The 21,317-nt window shown below is 34.3% G+C and overlaps 1 protein-coding gene across 1 annotated transcript; it reads left to right on the top strand.

The window, feature by feature from the left end:
- The first annotated feature begins 8,797 nt into the window (after window positions 1-8,797).
- LOC123921075 (binding partner of ACD11 1-like) lies at window positions 8,798-19,699 on the top strand. The gene is made up of 5 exons (XM_045973469.1): window positions 8,798-9,496; window positions 11,760-11,863; window positions 11,954-12,029; window positions 13,625-13,705; window positions 19,006-19,699. Exons 1-5 carry the CDS (start codon window positions 9,491-9,493, stop codon window positions 19,576-19,578), a joined length of 840 nt encoding a protein of 279 aa, XP_045829425.1. The 5' UTR covers window positions 8,798-9,490; the 3' UTR covers window positions 19,579-19,699.
- Window positions 19,700-21,317: the final 1,618 nt, after the last annotated feature.

Genomic DNA, 21,317 nt, shown 5'->3' with positions numbered 1-21,317 from the left:
GAGGACGTGGTGTCCAACACATTTTTTCTTATGATGAAAAGGATTTGAAAATTTGATTGCTTTTTTGTTTGTGACCAAAAAAAAAGTTATCATATTTTAAGTCTAGTTTTTTACTGTGTACGCACTAATCTAAGACCTCGAGATAAACATATTTTAAGGACCCGAGTTAACATCACTAGATCAACTCAAGTGAGTTCCACCAACTTAAGGCACCGAGCCTAAAACCTAGGCTGGTCAGCCAAAAATGGCAGGTTAAAACGGGTTGGCCCGAATGGCCTGACGCGTTTTGCCACCTCTAAAATTATCACTTCTAACTCTATTCTATTTCTATGTAAAAAGAAATAAAAATATGTTGGGCAACCTGATTTTCTCATTAAACGAGTATTTGCTTGCTTAGCGAATTGATCTGGAAGAGGACACTGCAGAATTTCATATTTTTCAAAGTTAAATCATTCGTTTTATATCCCAATTTTTTCTGGTGTATTTTTTTTATGAATATTATAAAATTGTTTATGTGTTTTAAGTGTATTTTTATGAATGTTGTAAAATTGTTTATGTGTTTAGCTGTCAAAATAAAATTTGATCTTGACCAACACCTCAGTATGATTGAGATTTCATGACTTATCAATTTCATTCACTTGATTTTTGCCCAAAATATTGTGTTTTTTATTGCTGCTAATGTGACTTTAATTGCTGAAATTAATGGTTTCTTTGAAACATTTTTCTTTATGATGACTTTTGGAGGAGAATCACATTTCATCATTGTTATTGTTGTTATTGTTAGGAATGATAATGGTTGCCCCCATTAAAGATTTTGTTTCGATATTATTTTGGATACTAGCTTTTTCCCAATACTATTATCCATGTGTTTTTTCAGTCAATTTTGTGGTCAAGAAAGTCTTATTTTGCCAAGATCCGCACTAATGGAGCTGTTATTGCTTTAATGTTCCAGATATTGTTTGTTGGTGGGCTATCTGCTTTAGCATATTATTATTAAAAAAAAATATATCTTTAGGCATGGAAATGTTGAGTTTTAAGTCGGTTTAAGAAAAAACAATATGCTTTAGATTTGTTCTTTATTTTAGTTTTAAGTTAGTTGGTTTTAGTTTTTCTTTATGTATTAGTTTTTTTAAAGGTTAATAGGTGTTTACCTCCTGTGATGTTGGGAGTTTTGGACAAAACAAGTTGCATGCAACACTATATCCATCTAAGTAGGCGAAGGCTATTGTGCACAAGTGAATTAAGTTGTGCACAATACACAACTAATTTTAACTATTGGATGATAAAAGCTCACAAAGTCTATTATAAATTCATCACACTGTATCTTTTCCTCATCCACTTCCAAGTCCTTGTAGTTCACACCCGGACAGAAACAACCGATAATCAGTGTGATGGCGAGCTTGATACACAATTTGACATATGGCTAGCTTGCCACACCAGGTGTTAACAACGGTGAAACAGTGACGGAGAAGAACAGGTCGGAGGTGTTTGTATGATTGGTCGCCCTACGACGGTGACAGACGTTTTTCGTTCTATTGTTTATGTATTCTGTTGAAATGGATTTGGGTAAAAAGTTGATAATGAAAACATTCTCTCCTTTTAGATTACTTTATGCCAAGTAATGCTCATCAATGGTGATGTTTGAAGGAATCCGTCTATCGGTGATTCTCCGATGGCAGAGCTCCAATTAAATGATGGTGACTGTGAGAGTGAAAGGGAAAGTAAGTCTACAGAGGCGTGAGTGGAAGTGAGGGATGGGTGTTGTGTTGAGTATTCACCGTATTAGTGTGAGGATTAATAAATCCAATGGCTACAATGGCTTGTGCATGATGCAAGTCCTACTCAACTTATGCATGTTAGAAAAAGTCATCTAAGTAATCTTAGGCAAATTAGATATCAAAATTTAGAAATGAGAAAAAAAAAATATATATGAATAAATACTAACTCCCTTTAATGTACCAAAAAAACACTCTTTATGTCACAATGTAAAATTCATTAAGATGAATTTACTTGAATATCATATTATATATTTAAAAACTTCAAAGTTAACACTAGACAGAATAATGTTATATATCAATGTTGAAGAATATTATTACAAAACAATGATGATCAATTAATCATAAAAATTGTCTACTATTTTGGATGATGCAATGCAAACAAAAATCATCCTCTAATTATAGACACTAAGCAACTTCTTCGGATTTTATAGACACTAAGCAACTCAAGACTTGCTTAGCGAGCATTGTTTGCTGGGGAACCTGGGTTTTCTCGTTAAGCGAGCATCTGCTTGCTTAGCGAGTTGATTTGGAATAGGACACTGCAAAATTCCATATTTTTCAAAGTTAAACCATTCGTTTTACATCCCAATTTTTTCTCGTGTATTTTTTTTATGAATATTATAAAATTGTTTATGTGTTTAGAATGTATTTTTATTAATGTTGTAAAATTGTTTATGTGTCTAGGTGCCAAAATAAAACTTTATCTTGACCAACACCTCAGTATGATCAAGATTTCATGTCTTATCAATTTCATTCACTTGATTTTTGCTCAAAACATTGTGTTCTTTGTTGGTGCTAATGTGACTTTAATTGCTGAAACTAATAGTTTCTTTGAAACATTTTTCTTTATGATGACTTTTGCATGAGGATCATATAGTTCATCATTGCTATTGTTGTTAGGAATGATAATGGTTGCTCCATTAAAGGTTTTGTTCGATATTATTTTGGATTCTAGCTTTTTTCCAATAATATTTTCCATGTGTTTTTTCAAACAATTTTGTTGCCAAGATCAAGTCTTATTTTGCCAAAATCCGCACTTATGGAGCTGTTATTGCTTTAATGTTTCAGATATTGTTTGTTGGTGGGTTATTTGCTTTAGCATATTTTCATCAAAAAAATATCTTTAAACATGGAAATGTTGAGTTTTAAGTCAGTTTAAGTATGTGTTTGGTAATGCGGCAGCATACCAAAAACGCGCGTTGAAGCTCTGAAATATGATTTTACTTTTCTTCAAGATGTTTGGAAAAATTATCTAAACTCGATTTTACTTCTGCAAACTCGATTCTAGTCGAAGTTGGCAGTTGGAGCTTCTGCGTTCATTGGAATAACTTTTGAAATTTGATCACTGTGTGCAGCAATTTTTATCACTGTGCAGAAAATATTTTCCCTTTGTTACCCCTGCTCTTACGGCTGCTATTAGCTAGGTTAAAGAAGAAGAAAAACAATTTGGGTCAAATGTATTTCTGAACCCGGCCCATTTAAGTTTGTCAAAACTTCAAATAATACACTAAAAGTTTTTATTTATTTATTAACACACTTAATGTTTTTCTACTCGAGTTTCTTTTTTCTGTTTTTCTACTTATCAGGCAATGGGTACAATGGTCCATCAACAGAAGCACCTTGAAATGCACGACCAAGACTATATCATAAAGCTCAGACAACTAGAACCGCAACTGCATTCCCAACTTGCATGTACCTATAACAACATATAAAATTATTTCAATGTACACCCATAATGGATAGATGTTTTAAGAAGTAAGGTAGCATGCATTAATTCGAACTATAATATTCATCAGCTTGGGAAGTACTTATCAAGAAATGACATGAAGAAGTAATAAATGAATTCATAGTTCAAATTCATCCACTGTAAGCATAAAAACCATACGACTACAAATAAAATAACTTTATAACTCATAAATAAAGAATTAATTTCTAAAATTAAATTGTAATTTTTATTAAAAAAACACTATCAATTTTGTTATTTATTTTATTTGTTGTGTAAAATTTAATTTAATTTATTAATTATCTCTTAATTTTTTATTTATGGGTTTTGTTTCAACGTTGCGGAATATGATATTTTTTTATTATGTTAGTTACACATATAAATAACTATTTTTGATGTTGTTAACATTATTTACAATTTAAATAAATGTTGTTCTTTTTAAAAAAAATATTGCATTTTTTATTAGGGGTCCATTTTTACGATAATTGTATTTGTGGTAACAATAACAACTATCGTAAAATGCAATATTTTTATACTTATCAGGCAATGGGTACAATGACCCATCAACAGAAACACATTGAAATGCACGACCAAGACTATATCCTAAAGCTCGGACAACTAGAACCGCAACTGCATTCCCAACTTACATGTACCTATAACAATATATAAAATTATTTTAATGTACACCCATAATGGATAGATGTCTAAAGAAGTAAGGTAGCATGCATTAATTCGAACTATAATATTCATCAGTTTGGGAATTACTTATCAAGAAATGATATGAAGAAGTAATAAATGAATTCATAGTTCAAATTCATCCACGGTAAGTATAAAAACCATACGACTACAAATAAAATCACTTTATAACTCATAAATAAAGAATTAATTTCTAAAATTAAATTGTAATTTTTATTAAAAAAACACTATCAATTTTGTTATTTACTTTATTTGTTGTGTAAAATTTAATTTAATTTATTAATTATCTCTTAATTTTTTATTTCAACGTTGCGAAATATGACATTTTTTTATTATGTTAGTTACACATATAAATAACTATTTTTGATGTTGTTAACATTATTTACAATTTAAATAAATGTTATTCTTTTTAAAAAAATATTGCATTTTTTATTAGGGGTTCATTTTTACGATAGTTGTATTTGTGGTAACAATAACAACACATTTCTTCAAAATTGTTTACAATAGTTGTATTGTAGTAACAACAACACATTGCATTAAAATTGTTTACAATAGTTGTATTTTGGTAAAATAATGTTTACAATAGTAACAACAATACATTACATCAAAATTGTTTACAATAGTTGTATTTGTGGTAACAACACATTTCGGTAAAATATGTAAAGTATAATCTTACTCAGGTGATGAATTGTTGTTGTTAGCCATGTTTTTGATTTTGAGGTTTCTTCTTCCTGTTCGGCTTCAAGTTGTTGTTTGTAAGGAAGATCTTTGAGGATAATAATATTATATAAGGTAAAATGTAGGGTGTGTGAGTGTGATGATTAAAAGATTGAAGAAAGTAAAATCTCATTAAATGCCTTAAAGAGACTTAAAACAATTGGTGGGTCATCCGTAGTGTCCTTTTCTATTTTCTTGGCAATTGCAATGCCAAATACAATACAAAAATTTGTTTCTAAATACGTACTCCTTTCGGTCTTAATTATAAGCAAATTTCCACTTTTTAGATTCATTGAAAAGCTATAATATTTGATCTATAGTTAAGGTTAAATAACAAATATTTATTATTAGTATTAGTATACCTTTGATCTATAGATAACAAATATTTATTTTTTTGTCACTGAAAGTGTCATAAAATTTTGTTTAGTATTGAAGTTTGTAGGCGAGTTTGAAGTTGAGGTACTGATACTGAAATTATAAAAAAACTAAGCACATCATATTTAGTTGCAAATTCTTCGAGTTCCGAAGATGTCGATGGCACCATCAAGTGGAGGGATTACATAAGCAAGTTTAGATTTGAAAGGAAGGTTCAAGGACTAAGAACATTAGATTTCAGATGGGTTCCTTTAGAGGCTTAAACTTTAGTTAGTTTTAGTACCAAGTAGTTGGAGCAATGGAGAAAACTTGAATGAATGAAATCTGAAAATGAAAAAGAAGAAGAAGCATTTGGTGAGAGATTTGGTAAGTGTGATGGAAGATGAAAACCTGATATGATATATGTGTATAGAAAGATACAAATAGAAGACTTTTGAAAAGTTGAGGGAAAAGAGCAAATGGATATGTCTGTTATCGCATTCTCGCCGTTTTTCGTCGTGGCTTTTTTCCTGTTGTTCGTTGTCGTTCATTTTCTGTTATCGTTGTTCTGTTGCCGCTAATCTTTTGTGGTAGTCGTTCCTTTACAATCATCACAGTTCCGTTACCACTGATCTTTTTTGGTAGGCGTTCCTTTTCCATCATTGTCGTTCTGTTGCCGGTGATACTTTGTCATCCTCGTTCATTTTTCGTTGTTCATTGTTGTCCCTATCCTCTGACTTGCTTGATGTATTTTCTGGATTGAGTTCATTTCAATTGCAATATAACATACTGTGATTTCCGCTAAAATCTCAATTTGATTGGCAATTAATGGTGACATGTGTTGTTTGTGAACCATTCATGTTTCGCGATAAATAACATCGCTATGAAAAAATTGAGGAACATGAGAAAACTTTTTTTCGAGAGAATTCATTCTCGCTAAACAATATCTTCAATGCAGGTAAAATATAAAAAAAAATCAACTATATTTTAAACATTAAATACGTCTTTCATTTTTAATATGCTTAAGAAATATTTCGGAGACCTTATTTAGTAAGACCTAGAACTTAGAAGTCGTAAGACTGACCTTAACCGATCAAACTAAGTGTGTGTTTGGTTTAGCGGTGACTATAATTGAGTTTGGTAGAATTGAGTTTGACAGAATTGATTTTAGTTAAAAGTGAGTTGGTCATAATTGATTTATGTTTGGATACATTATCTAAAATTGCTTTTAAACGTGAAATTACCAAAAGGGTATAATATTCAATATCAAGATAAATATGGAATGATCACACATTTATTTTATCTAAAATTATAATATGAATTTTAATGTTCACACATTCATTTTAAAATAATATTAATTATAATAACTATTTTTAAATTTAGTAAAACAAAAATTAAACTTATGTGCCGTAAAAGAAAGGATAATTTAAGTATCAAAAAAAGAAAAAAGAAAGGATAATTTACAAGTTATTCCAACACTAATAACACAAGACCAGATTTGTCAAAAAAAAAAAAAACACAAGCCTAGATCTTTGTACAAAAAAAAAAATAAAAAAAATAATGCCTAGATCTCTCTATCATTGTTGTCAAACAAATTAAGCACCACCCGTCACTCGCCATTAGAGCTGTCAAAGGGGCCGGCCCGGTCCGGCCTGGCCCGGTCTGTAGGGGCCCGATCAAATAAAGGGGCCGGCCCAGCCCGGCCCGTTAACTTCATGGCCCGACCCGATTAGCCCGACTCGATAAGCAAAAGTCTACATGGCCCGATGGGCCGGCCCACTAATTTTCATAGTATTTTTTTTTTTGAAAAAAAAAAAAAACATATTCTACTAAATTTATGTTATAATTCTCAACTAAATCTTCAAGAAGGTAATTCGTATCCCTATATTTTCTCACATAATCTCCCAAACAACAATATCTTCCTCTTTATCCTCATCAAACAAACAAACAAATCTCTAACAAATAATCTCATTCTAATCCAATAAGTTTTTTGTCATATTATTATTATTACTACCAAAAAAAAATTCCAAGTTTTATATCTTTCATTCATCCATTGTAATTTAAGTAAAAACAAAAATATAGAAAGAATATAAAAAAAATATAAAAAGATGATTTGCTTAAAAATAGGAATAAAACAGATTATAGATAGGAACAAAACACAAATAATAACAATAAAACAACAAAAATAATAAATAAAAAATTATATATGAATTTATGCATAAAAATAGGACCAAAATATAACAATAAAAAGATTATAATTTTTTTTTAATTCTTTAAGGGGCCGGCCCAAAAGCCTGTGGGCCGGCCCATGACGGCCCATGAAAAGTCTGACCCAATAAGACCCGGCCCGATAAGGCCCGACCCCCTTTTTATGAAGCCCGGCCCGTGTAAAATGATAGGGCTAATGGGCCGGCCCGATAGCCCGGCCCTTTTTGACAACTCTACTCGCCATCATACCCGCAAACAAATTCTCACGGAAAATTTCTCAATGAAATCCTCCACTCCTTGTTCTATTAGCTTCATTTAAAATACAGATATTTCTTTCTTCTTTCTCCTTCTCTTGCGTTCAAAGGTTGTTTTTTTATTTCCTCTCTCTCTGTTTCATCTTTTAGAGTGAGAAGTTTTTGAGGGGCAAAAAGGGAAAATTGGAACTCATCTGATTTGTTTACTGGAGAATCGATTTAGATCAGACGCAGAAGCTACAAATACCTGCTTCAACTGGAATCACTTTTACACAGCAAGAATCAATTTTGAAGCAAACATCCAAACAACTTCTAACTGATGTGAATCACGTTTGACACTAAAAATGTGCGTTTGAGTCTCCCCAACGTGTAACCAAACATACACTAAGATCTTTGAAAAGTTCAAGTCTCTCCCTCTCCGGTCCAATTTGATTGAGTGTGTGTTTGGTTTAGCGGTGGCCAGAATTGAGTTTGGTAGAATTGAGTTTGACAGAATTGATTTTGGTTAAAAGTGAGTTGAAAAGAATTGATTTATGTTTGGATAGTTAACATAAAAGTGATTCTTACAAATTTATGTTGTTTGGATAACTTGAATCAAAATTACTTTTGAATGTGTAAATTACCGATATGGGTTTTAACTTTTAATTGTATAAGTAATAAATAAATTTTAATTAATTAATAGTGAACCCAAAACAAATCATATTTGAAAATTTTTAAAAAAAAATACCCAAACCTAACCCAATAGTTTTGTCAAAAAATAAAAATAATTTATCACATTAGTTAAAATACCAAAACGGATTTTTAGTTTAGCTAACAAATCACCAGATGGACCATTCCTCACATTTAAGGTAACCAATCTCTCAATTTATCACATTAGTTAAAATAATTTTGATAAAACAAAATGAGAATTCTCTTATTCCAAAAGAAAAAATAAAGAGAGAATTATCTGGAACATGTATTTTTACAGAAATTAATAAAATAAAAATAAAACGACTCTTCAATTAAAGTCATTTCCAATGAAAAAAGGAAGAAGACTCTAGAGACCCCTCAGGCCTCAACTATTCAATGACTTTGTGAGTTTCTCTTTATAAAATTTCATTTCACTTAGGTTGTTGTTAATTCTTCTGTGATGTTCGTCCCTTTCACCATTTCTTATCCTTATTTCTGTGTTTAGTTAGCCAAAATTTCATTTGTGTTTTGATTGTTGTTTTGGTTGAAGCTTTAAGATAATCGTTTTTCTCATTTTTCTTCTCCCTCTTTCTTTTTTTTCTTCCACCAAATCTGAAAAAAAAAATGAGAGAAGGTGTTCTAAACAAGAAGAAAGTTATGGGTAAATAGGTAAGTGTAGTTTTCACAAAAAAATTAATAGCTTGGATTCAAGTTTGCTCTAACGTGAAAGCTCCAATTTATGGCTTAAAGAAAACTCGCGTTTGGAAGCTAGATCCACATTTTAGAGATTTGCTTTTGCGGTTACCAAACATCAAAAAATTGGTTAAAATCACGTTTGGGTACGAGGACTTGCGCTTGGTGGTAAAAAACGCTGAACCAAACAAGCACCGAGTAATTTTTCAATCACGCGGTTTACCCCGGTTCAACTCGCACGTGCGACGCAAATCCAGCACACGTTTCCAAGTCTTCTCTTTCTCTCATTCGTTTAAACTCATTCAGACCAAAAACAAAACTGTAGTCGTGTCTGCACTCTGCTCCGTTTTCTTCCTCCCCAGTCCGCCCACTTTCGCCGCCGTTACTTCTCACCTGCTATGTCGGTCAGTTCTCATCTCATCTCATCTCATCGCATGCATCTTCTCCTTATTCATTTCATATCATAGACAAACCAATCTTGCTCTTATTTTCATAATTTCTCATTCATTCATATATTCTTCTATCATTTACCTTATTATTTTCTCAATTAGATTTATTAATTGTGCTATAGTTTAGTTTAATTTAGTTCAGTTTCTAAGTGGAACACTAGATCCGTCTTAGTCTTCTTTTTTCCTTTGATGTGATGTGATTTTGACTAAGTTCCTATTATGTGATGATTATCGATTAGTTTCGTGTTTTTTCAATTTGGTAAAGTTGTATTTTTATTCAGATTGTCAACGATTGTTTGTGTTTCTTTACTGAATCATATTTAGAGGACCAATAACTACTGTGTTACATTATTTATTTAATTTATAATATTTGATTCTCTTCATATTCTGCGTTTTAGCCTTTAGGTCAATGGAACAAACGACTTTTTATGTGGCCCTAAAGTTAAACTATATGTTGTTGGCATGTTATGTTATATTCTTCTTTTATTTAGGTTTTTTAATAATAGAATTGCTCGTTCTAAAACAATTTTCTTCGAAGAGTTTACTATAATATTAATATTAATTTACTAACATACTATCATATAATTAAGAGCAAGGTTTTTTTAAATAGCAGTTGAGGTTACAGTCACGTTAAAGATTTCGTGATTTCGGCTGTTACGGATGTTGTGTTATGGATTGCTGTCATCGCAGTGTAATTAATCACACAGCGCTGCTATATCGGACGGAAGCAAGTGTGAAATTAGACGAATGCACATGCAAAAATTTATTAGTTATCTTATCTACCTTTCTCACGTGCACCTTCAGCTTTTTTTTTTATCAAAAATACGTATACAAAAATATTACAACCCTTTGTAGAAATACATCGCCTCAAAGAAAAAAAAATCCTACCAGCTTCCACTATGCTCTGCTCAACGCTGTCAATCGCCACCACCTCCATGTTTAACATTCTTTTAATTGCTAAAAAAGATAAGACAGTGTACTCTATCTATAATATCCCCAATCCATTCTTTTTTTCATTTGTTAATTACATGGAAAACATTAATCGGGGGTATCTAATTATTTGTCATTGAAGTTATATAACAATGAGAACTTTAACTTAATTAAATTCATAATCTTGTTCCAAGTAATTAGATACAACTTTCTCCTCATAGTTGCTCAGTTGCTCCTCCTCTAGAAAGGGTGGTTGTGAAAGCCATAAATTGGATTTTCCGCAATAAATCTGTGAGGGTCGATGCCGGCGAGGCAGTTATGAAGACACTGGTGATTGGTGAAATCGCGATGACCATGGTAAATAAAAGGATAAGCGGTGTGGTTTATGGTTGTATGCCCACATTTGCATTTTTTTTTTTTTAAACTTTCTTTGTATTTTAGTTGATAATTTAATGATGAAAATTATGCCACGCCACGTCATTTGTCGCCTGTCGTATGCACTTTGGTTTGCACCATTGAGCATTATCATTAATCACAACATTGCACAAATCTTATTAAAATTGTTTGTACTATCATATATGTATAATAACTTAAATTAGAGATAAATATGAAGTTCTGAACTAGGGAAACGGCAAAAATGAGATAACGCTGTGTAATTTATGTTGATATTTGTACTAAAATGTGATTTTTATGCATCTCAGTTGAAAAAAAAACCGGAATCGTCTGCCTATTTGCATATTGTTGCGGCTGTATTGGCATTTCAATGTGTTTTTTTTTTTTTTTTTTTTATTCTATAAATTTCAACATGATATTTTTTCACTCTATAAAAAGGCAACAGTTGCTGCCAATACTGTTTCGTCGCCGCCGTTTTCTTACACATGCTTATGTATATATTTGTGCTGATTGATCAAGTTTTATTTTAATTATGGTCGTCAGCATCCTGCTTTTGGTTTAATTTTTATGGTTGTCTCGCTCGCATCCTATTTTGATATTTTACACAAGATTGCATTTAAGATGAATAGTAGTTATAAGGAGCAATTATAAAGCATTCAAAAAACGAAATGAGTGGTTTGACAGCTTGATAGAAATTTTAATGTTTATTAATTTGCGAGTAATATCTTGTATTGTTACGTATAATCGTAGTAGACACCACAAGGGTAGTTCCCATTCTTAAAGTTCCCATTCTTAGTTAGTATGGATCAGTAGATATCAGAACGTAAGTGTGTATCCAGGGTTGGGTTCTCCACAGGGTTCTAAACTTATAATGTTACATGTATTTTCTTTGCAGATCAAAACTATAAAAGTCGGTAATGTTTCCTTGGGAGCATCTGAACAAGACCTTAAGGAGTTCTTTTCCTTTTCCGGTGACATTGAATATGTTGAAATGAAAAGGTCACAGTTGCTGTGCTTGGTAGTTGACTATTTTTAAGATTGTTTCCTTGAAGTTTTATTAAACAATTGAATGTTTATATATTAATGCAGTCATGATGAACGATCTCAAATTGCCTTTGTTACTTTCAAGGATCCACAAGGTGCTGAGACTGCAGTACTACTATCGGTAATCTTCCCGACATTGATTATCAAATTATTTTTTTTTGAAGAAACATTGATTATCAATTAATGTATGTGGATCAAACATGGTTGTTTATGAAATAGTTAAGTATGTTAAGCACCAAATCAATTTTTCATGGATTGTCATCCAAAGTATTATATATTCATCATTGAGATTTCTGGGCTTAGAAAAACTACAAGATTTTTTGTCAATATCCAAAGCGCATTACCTTGAGTTGACGTATTCAGCTTTTGTCTCGATAGTGGAGTATAAGTGAATCTTGTAGAAAACCAATATTTATTTGAGGATCTCAGAGTACCACACCACATGTTTAGAAACTGTTACTTGAGAGGGTTCAGATTTCAGAAGTCTCATTTTTATTGAATGTCTTGTTTTCAACCCTTCCAAACAAGGGACATGCCTCTTTTGTTCATGTATCATTCATTTGTCCAAAGGTGCTTATCACGTAATTGGTCATATATGTGTTGGTTAATCTTCCAAATTCGTCAGTATTTCCATCTCAGCTTGTCACATACTCACATTGTGTCCCAACATTGAATCTCATTATTTTTAATTTTTGAAGTACCTTGGTTTTTAGTTTTTGTTGATGCAATCCTTTGCTTGTTTAGTCTGGACTCTGGAGGCTGCACATACGTCTCAGACTCTCAGCTATTTTCTTAGGCAAATAGGAATAGGTTACAATTTTCCTATCATCCTATGAAAGAAAGTGGTTTTGGTACTTACTTTGATACCACTGTTAGTTCATATTGATCATATTCTGTTTCATTTTGTCAACTAAAAGGGTTTCATTGGGAACCTCTTTATTATGATATAGATTCCCTATCTGAAATTCTGAGCTTTCGTCAACGTTGAAAGTAAACCCGAGGTTGGGGGTCATTTTGAAGCTATACTATAAGAAGTTAAGAACTGTCATTATTATGTTATGAACCAACTATCCAGAAAGCTTAAGCTATTGGATGAAGACACACAAATGGTTATATATCTGATTCGTGGGGTGCACTATCCCCCTAACGCAAGAGCCCTTCGGGCTTGAAGCATACTGATGCTTATCTGTGCTTGGTTTGCATATGATCTTAGACACTAGCTATATCTTATTTCTTGGTTTGTGTTGAAATTGAAAAAAATAGCCCTTTGAAGTATGATATGTTGCCAAAGTGCCACTACTTTTGGATGTGTCTGATTTATCATTTTAGTTCGGTAGTATATTTATTGACAACCTAGTATCATAGTATGTTGGTAAATACTTATTCTGGTCCAAACAATGTATGCAGCGTCTCATTGCTCTTCCATAGATATCTGTGACATCAAATTGCATTTTTTTTTTGTTGGTAAAATCAAATTGCACTTTTAATTCACATTTTTACTATAAAATGATCCCTAAAATGGCATCAAATTGATGTGGAAGGATGAAACTGGTAATACTAATCATTGAGGACCAATTTGATATCACTCGAAAATGGAGAAGCGATGTGATGCCATGTATAGTTTTGGAGAACCAAATTAAGTGTCTTTTTCTTTAATGTAGAAATTTATATAGCCAGCAGTTATATCAAAATTTAACAGAGTTTTCAATATATCAGGGAGCAACAATAGTTGATTTGTCGGTTAACATAACTCTGGATCCAGATTACCGGCTTCCACCTGCTGCTCTGGCATCATCTGTAAGCCTTGCAAAGACCCTCTATTTTTTTTTATGTTCTCAAGTAACTGATAGGATCAATATTGTATTGCTAACACAAATCACAAAACAGCAGACAAATAGGGAAAACTGGTATATTTATTTTTAGTAATATAAATAGCTGAAGTTCATATGGGATTCAGCCAACTATTACAGAGATGAAAGAAAAGGAAAAAAACGATAAAGACTGTAAAAGGTAGGTAAGGCAATTCGAGAAGCCTTGGATCTCCCAGAGCAGTAACAATACTGACAAAATATCTGAATGATTATTCCCCATCGTAAACTCCATAATTATAGTATCTAAATTCTATTTTCTCTCTCTGCCACCTGGCATAGTCATCCAAAAACCACTGAGTTTGTTGCTATCATTTAGGAGTGATTCCCTCCTCCTTTCTTATTGTGCTTACGTGTATAAACTATGTCATACTTATCAATACCCCCTCCTTCAAAACTCTCCTTGACCTCAAGGAGAAATCCGGGAAACTCTTTCCTCATTTTCTCAACTGATTCCCATGAATTCTCAAATTCTGGTAGCCCTTGCCATTTCACTAATACTTCCACTTCACCCTGCTCATTCCTCCTAGTATCCATTGCTTCTTCTGGCCCTGGCTCTAACTGCCACTGCTCATTCATACAAGCAGGTAGAGGTTGAGATTCTACATTAGGAGAGATAGCTTTCTTTAATAAAGAAGCATGAAAAACTGGATGTACCCTACTGTCATCAGGTAACTTCAGTTTATAAGCCACAGCACCTATCTTCTGCTCTATCTCATAAGGCCCATAATATCTTGGGCTTAGTTTCTGATTAAATCTATTAGCCAACTTCCTTAACTTGTAAGGTTGGATCTTCAAATACACCATATCTCCTACTTGATACTCCACCTCTCTTCTATGTTTGTTGGCTTGTGCCCTCATCTGGTCTTGTGCCTTCAATAACTGTTCTTGCATTTCTCTCAACATAACATTCCTTTCTGCTGTAAGCTTGTTAACTTCCTCCACTGAAGAAAGACTCACATCACCTCTTATTAACACTGGTGGTACTCTCCCATACAAAGCCTCAAAGGGAGTGGATTTCAGAGATGCATGATAATTCGTATTATACCAATATTCTGCCCACGCTAACCATCTAGGCCACTGCTTGGGTTGTCTACCAGTCAAGCATCTTAAATATGTTTCTAGACATCTATTCACTACCTCTGTTTGCCCATCTGACTGAGGGTGATAAGCACTACTATACTTCAATCTTGTACCTGCCTGTTTGAAAACTTCTGCCCAAAATGAACTAAGGAAAACCTTGTCTCTGTCTGAGACAATAGAGCTGGGGAATCCATGAAGTCTCACTATTTCTTTGATAAATAGCTCTGCAATATCCTTAGCTGTGTAAGGATGCTTCACTGGCAAGAAATGAGCATATTTGGTTAGCCTATCTACCACTACCATTATGGTGTCAACCCCTTGTACCTTAGGTAGCCCACCTATGAAGTCCATAGATATGTCAGTCCAAACCTGTTTAGGTACCGGTAAAGGTTGAATCAAACCCCCAGGACTCAGAGTTTGATACTTATTTCTCTGGCACACCTCACAAGCATCCACATATTCCTTAATATTCTTTCTCATACCCTCCCAATACACCACACTAGCAATTTTTTTGAAAGTCCTGAGATAACCAGAATGTCCTCCAGTGGAAGTATCATGAAATTCATGTAGAATCCAAGCAATTCGTGGTGAATTCTTAGGAATAGCCACTCTGCCTTCATGAAATAGTTTTCCACCTCTTAACTGATAGCCCGGATGACTTAATGGATCACTAATTAAATCCTGAACTAGTGTTTTAAGCTTATCATCTTTCTGAATTTCTTCTTCTAATCCTTCCCTAGCTTCACATTGCACCATAGAAATGGTTGAGTACTGCATCTGTCTTGACAATGCATCAGCAACACTGTTCTCTTTTCCAGGTTTATATTTAACTTCAAAATCAAACCCAATCAACTTGGCTATCCACTTTTGCTGATCCTCCCCCATTGTCTTCTGTTCAGTGATGTGTTTCAGGCTCTTTTGATCAGTGTGAACCTGAAAGTGTCTGCCTAACAAATAAGGCCTCCACTTCTGTATAGCTACCACTATAGCCATAAGTTCTCTTTCATATACTGACTTGCCCTGTGCTCTGTCAGAAAGTGTCTGACTCATATAAGCTATTGGTCTACCCTCCTGCATCAACACTGCACCAATTCCCTTCCCAGATGCATCAGTCTCCACTATAAACTCTTTGTTGAAATCTGGCATTGCTAGTACTGGGATAGTGGTCATGGACTGCTTCAGCTTGTCAAAGGCCAGTTGAGCTTCTTCACCCCATTTAAAGTTGTCCTTCTTCAGTAACTGAGTTAATGGCCAAGCTATCTTGCTATAATTTCTGACAAACTTCCTGTAATATCCAGTTAAGCCTAAGAATCCCCTCAAACTTTTAAGTTCCTTAGGGATAGGCCATCTCAACATATCTTCAATCTTCTTGGGATCAGCTGATACTCCTTTTCCAGAAATTAAATGGCCTAAGTACTCAATTTCTGCTTGACCAAAAGAACACTTCTTTTTATTGGCAAACAATTTGTGAGTGTGCAGAACTTGTAAAATTTCTTTCAAATGTCTCACATGATCCTCTTTGTTGGCACTATATATTAGAATATCATCAAAAAACACCAAAACAAATTTTCTCAAATAAGGTCTCAACACTTCATTCATCAAGGCTTGGAAGGTTGATGGAGCATTGGTGAGGCCAAAAGGCATAACTAAATACTCATAGTGACCTTCGTGGGTTCTAAAGGCTGTTTTGGCTATATCATCCTCTTTCATTCTAATTTGGTGGTACCCAGACTTAAGATCCAACTTGGAAAATATGACAGCTCCATTTAATTCATCTAATAATTCATCTATAACTAGTATAGGGAACTTGTTTGGGACAGTTACCTTATTTAAAGCTCGATAGTCAGTGCAAAATCTCCACCCTCCATCTTTCTTTTTCACTAGCAAAACTGGACTGGAGAATGGGCTGGTACTGTGCCTTATGATACCAGCTTGCATCATTTCTTTGACAATCTTCTCTATCTCATTCTTTTGATAATACGGGTACCTATATGGCCTCAAATTAGGAATGTTGGCATCTGGCTTGAGCAGTATAGCATGATCATGCTCTCTAATTGGTGGTAATCCAGAGGGCATGTTAAAAACGGTAGTAAATTCATTAATCACCTTCCCCCATTCAGACATATCTCCACCTTCTACTGCTTCTGTTGCATCACCACTGACCGTGTGTATATAAAATCCCATCCCCTCATCAGACAAAGCTTTAATCATTGTCTTCCAAGTTGCTTGACTGTTGCACATAGTTGGATCTCCTTGGATGGTGTATTTTTTTCCGTCTAATTCACACTTCAGACAAAGATTGCTAAAATTAGCTTCTATGTTGCCCAAGCTTGCTAACCAGTCCATACCAAGCACCATTTCTGAACCACTCAGTTCCATAATGAAAAAATGTTGTTTAAATTCAACCCCTTGAATGTTGAATTGTAAACCTTCACACACACCATTGTTTCTCACCTTCTCCCCGTTCCCCACTTCGATGACATAGGTGGGTGTCTCAACTACTAGCACTTTCAATTCTTTCACTAATCCAGATGTTATGAAATTACTAGTGGCACCTGAATCAATCAAGGTCCTCACTTGTCTTTCCCCTACTCTCACCCACACCTTGAAGGACTTGTTGGAAGTGAACCCTTCTCTGCTGTGTAATGACAACTGTAGGTTTTTTAACTCCCTTACTGGCTCTTCCTCTCCACTCTCCTCCTCTGCTATCAACTCCTTCTCTTCCTCACTACTCCAATCACATAGCCTCAAACTCATATGTTTGAACTTGCAAGTGTGATCTCTGCCCCATTTATCTCCACACTTGAAACACAGTCCTTTCTTATGCCTTTCTTCCAACTCTGCCGAACTCAACCACTTGCCTTTGAATTTATCTCCACCTACTGCCCCCCTCTTATCACTATCTCTCTTGGCTCCTCCAAAATCACCAGGGTCTCTAAACTTTACTGCACCGCCTCTATCCTTCCATTCCCCCTTCTCCTTTCCTCCAGCTCCTCGTTTCATCAAAGCATCATTCTTTTCCTCCAACAACAGGGCACGATCCATAATTTCTGCTAAGTCTCGACAATCATAGAGCTTCAACTCAGCTTGAATTTCTTCTTTTAACCCATTTAAAAATATGCTATCCAACATCACTCTCTCTTCTCTTCTTACTGGAGCTACCAACGTTTCAAATTGCTCTCTAAACTCCATAACTGTCCCCTTTTGTTTCAGATTCAACAATGGACCAAGTGGGTTTTGAAGAATTCCTGGTTGGAATCTTCTAATCAGCGAGAGTTTAAACTCATCCCAAGTCCTTGATGCAGTTTGTTCTTCCCACCACACAAACCAATTTAAGGCCTTATCCTCTAAGGCGATCACAGCTGCATCTAACTTATCACGAACGCGTACTTCATTCAAACGAAAATACCGTTCAATACGAACCAACCACCCATAAGCATCATCCCCTTTGAATATCGGGATCTCTAGCTTACGTCGGTGTCCCTGGTACCTGGGAAAACGAGGACGCGATTCTCTCGATACCATGCTACCGTCACTTCTATCGTCATCCTCTGTAGGCGACGGTCTCCGACGTGGCCTTCCTTGCCTTTGTCGAGGTCGATTTCGCTCACGTAGTAACAATCGAATCTCATCCAAAGTATTTTCGACGTTACCCATCCTCTGTTCTAACGCATCAGCTCTTGCAGCTTCCATTATTGATGATAAAGATCAACAACAACCAAAGCTCTTGATACCAAATTGATAGGATCAATATTGTATTGCTAACACAAATCACAAAACAGCAGACAAATAGGGAAAACTGGTATATTTATTTTTAGTAATATAAATAGCTGAAGTTCATATGGGATTCAGCCAACTATTACAGAGATGAAAGAAAAGGAAAAAAACGATAAAGACTGTAAAAGGTAGGTAAGGCAATTCGAGAAGCCTTGGATCTCCCAGAGCAGTAACAATACTGACAAAATATCTGAATTCTATTTTCTCTCTCTGCCACCTGGCATAGTCATCCAAAAACCACTGAGTTTGTTGCTATCATTTAGGAGTGATTCCCTCCTCCTTTCTTATTGTGCTTACGTGTATAAACTATGTCATACTTATCAGTAACTTTGTTATTTTTGCCTATAACAAATATGTAATATATTTCAGGCCGCTGAGGGTAAAACTCCTGGTGGTGCCGACTCTGCTTTACGGAAGGCAGAGGATGTGGTCACCAGCATGCTTGCCAAGGGATTTATCTTGGGAAAAGATGCTGTGAACAAAGCAAAGGGTTTTGATGAGAAGCACCAGTTAACTTCAACAGCCTCAGCAAAAGTTACATCTTTTGACCAAAAACTTGGACTTAGCGAGAAATTAAATGTTGGTGCATCAGTTGTGAGTGGTAGAGTTAAAGAAGTGGATCAAAAGTTTCAGGTTTCAGAAAAGACCAAATCAGCATTTGCAGCTGCAGAACAGAAAGTCAGTACCGCAGGGTCTGCTATAATGAAGAATCGCTATGTACTCACCGGGACTTCCTGGGTAACAGGTGCTTTCAGTAAGGTTGCTAAGGCAGCTGGGGATGTAGGACAGAAAACAAAAGAGAAAGTGGAAAGTGCAGAAGAGGAACAGAATCGAAAAGTTGAAGACCAGTATGCACAGGTCCTTTCTGAGTCCCCGAAAGCGGCAGCAACAAGTGAACTGCACTCTTCCAAGCCTGCACCTGCTCAGGGTTTGATCCTTTGATTTACTTCTTGTATACACCTTCTTTAAAACTCCTGCAAATTGTTTCCATGTGATTCACATTACATTTATAAGCAAAGAGAAACTGAATTTATAAACTTTAAAATGATATGCTTTTTTTTTTTTTTTTTTTTTTTTATCTTTTCCCATTCAGCCTATTGAAAAAAAAAAAGGGAATGGAAGCTTTTTCGGTATATATTTCTCTTGCTGAAATTTATATTACTATGATACAAGGGTATAAAATGAAGGATTATCACGAGATCCCCCAAAAAAAATTGATTAAATTTTTGTTTTTATAAAAAAAATTTAAATGAAAACTTTGATTAAATTAAAATTGATATTTTAATATAAATAAATAGGTTTAAATGGATCTCAGTTACATCGAGGGAATTAGTCTCTGCAGTTGCGCACGGAGGATACATTTGATTTACCAATTTTTTTTTTTTAAAATGACCAACAATACTGAATTGTTCCAAATGGGAAGTGTATTGGGCATTGTAAGCATGTGGCAGCGGTTCGATTTTCAGACCATGGATATGAAAAAAAAATTGGTTGAAAGGAGAGAACTCACCGTTCCACATATTCTTCGACAGAGATTAGTCATCATTAATAGCGGTGGAAGGGCTTGAAGAGCTTGAGATGTTAACTCAATAGTAAGATTTTAGTTTTGTAAAATTTTAAGTTGTCGAGTTTAAAATTTGTCAGAAAGTAATTATGGCCGATGATTAATAAAAATTTCTTTTTTTGTCAAAAAATAAAAAGCATATAAATAACCGAGTTTGGTGTTATTATTGAGTCGTGTCGTAGATTATTAAATATGAGTCAAAACTGGAAGGTTAGTTATGTTAGGAAACAAGCCAATCGAGTAGCTCATGATCTTGCGCAGACAATTCGTTTTAATGCTAGTTCCCAAATTTTTGATTATTGTACACCTTGTATTGAAACTATTATTATAGGCTAAATGGCTTAATTAATAAAATAGTCCCTTAAAGACATTTTTGGTTTCACATAGGTCCCTTAAAGAAAAAAAGGTCCGAATAGGTCCCTTAAAGAAAAAAAAGTCCGAATAGGTCCCTTAAAGACATCCCCGTTAATCAGTTTGATCCTTTCCGTCCATTTTTTCGAGGACCAAACTGATTAACGGCAATGTCTTTAAGGGACCAAACCGATTAATGGAGATGTCTTTAAGGGACCAATTCAGACCTTTTTTTCTTTAAGAGACCTATTTTGTCCTTTTTTTTCTTTAAGGGACCAATATAAAATAAATTTTACTAATTAAGCCATTATTATAAATGAAATGCACTAAATTTGCTCGTGAAAAAGAAAGGGGCCTAAAGATAATATATCCTCAAAGATTGGTTTTGTGTTTGGACTTTGGACCTTTCCTGTTTTCGAACTTGGAAGTGGGCCTTTAGCACAAACATTAGAAAATTTCTCATCCCACTACCCACTTTCTCACCACATCTTTGGAAATTTCATTTTTGCTCTTGGTCAAAAAATTCGGAACGCGTTTTCCGATTTTTTTTAGTTCAAATTTGGAAAAAATTCGGAAAACACATTCCGAAGTTGTTTTTGAATACGCGTTCCGAATTTTTTGACCAAGGGCAAAAATGGAATTTCCAAGGTTGTGGCGAGAAAGTGGGTAGGTGGGATGAGAAATTTTCCAAACATTACGACCGGACGACAAAACTAGGGGTGCTCGCGGTTCGGTTTGGATCGGTTTTGAGGTAAAAACTCATCCG

The sequence above is a fragment of the Trifolium pratense genome, linkage group LG4 (genome assembly GCF_020283565.1).
Source record: "Trifolium pratense cultivar HEN17-A07 linkage group LG4, ARS_RC_1.1, whole genome shotgun sequence".
NCBI lineage: Eukaryota > Viridiplantae > Streptophyta > Magnoliopsida > Fabales > Fabaceae > Trifolium > Trifolium pratense.
The sequence above is the reverse complement of the archived record's forward strand: the minus strand, read 5'-3'. Positions and strand labels throughout refer to the sequence as shown.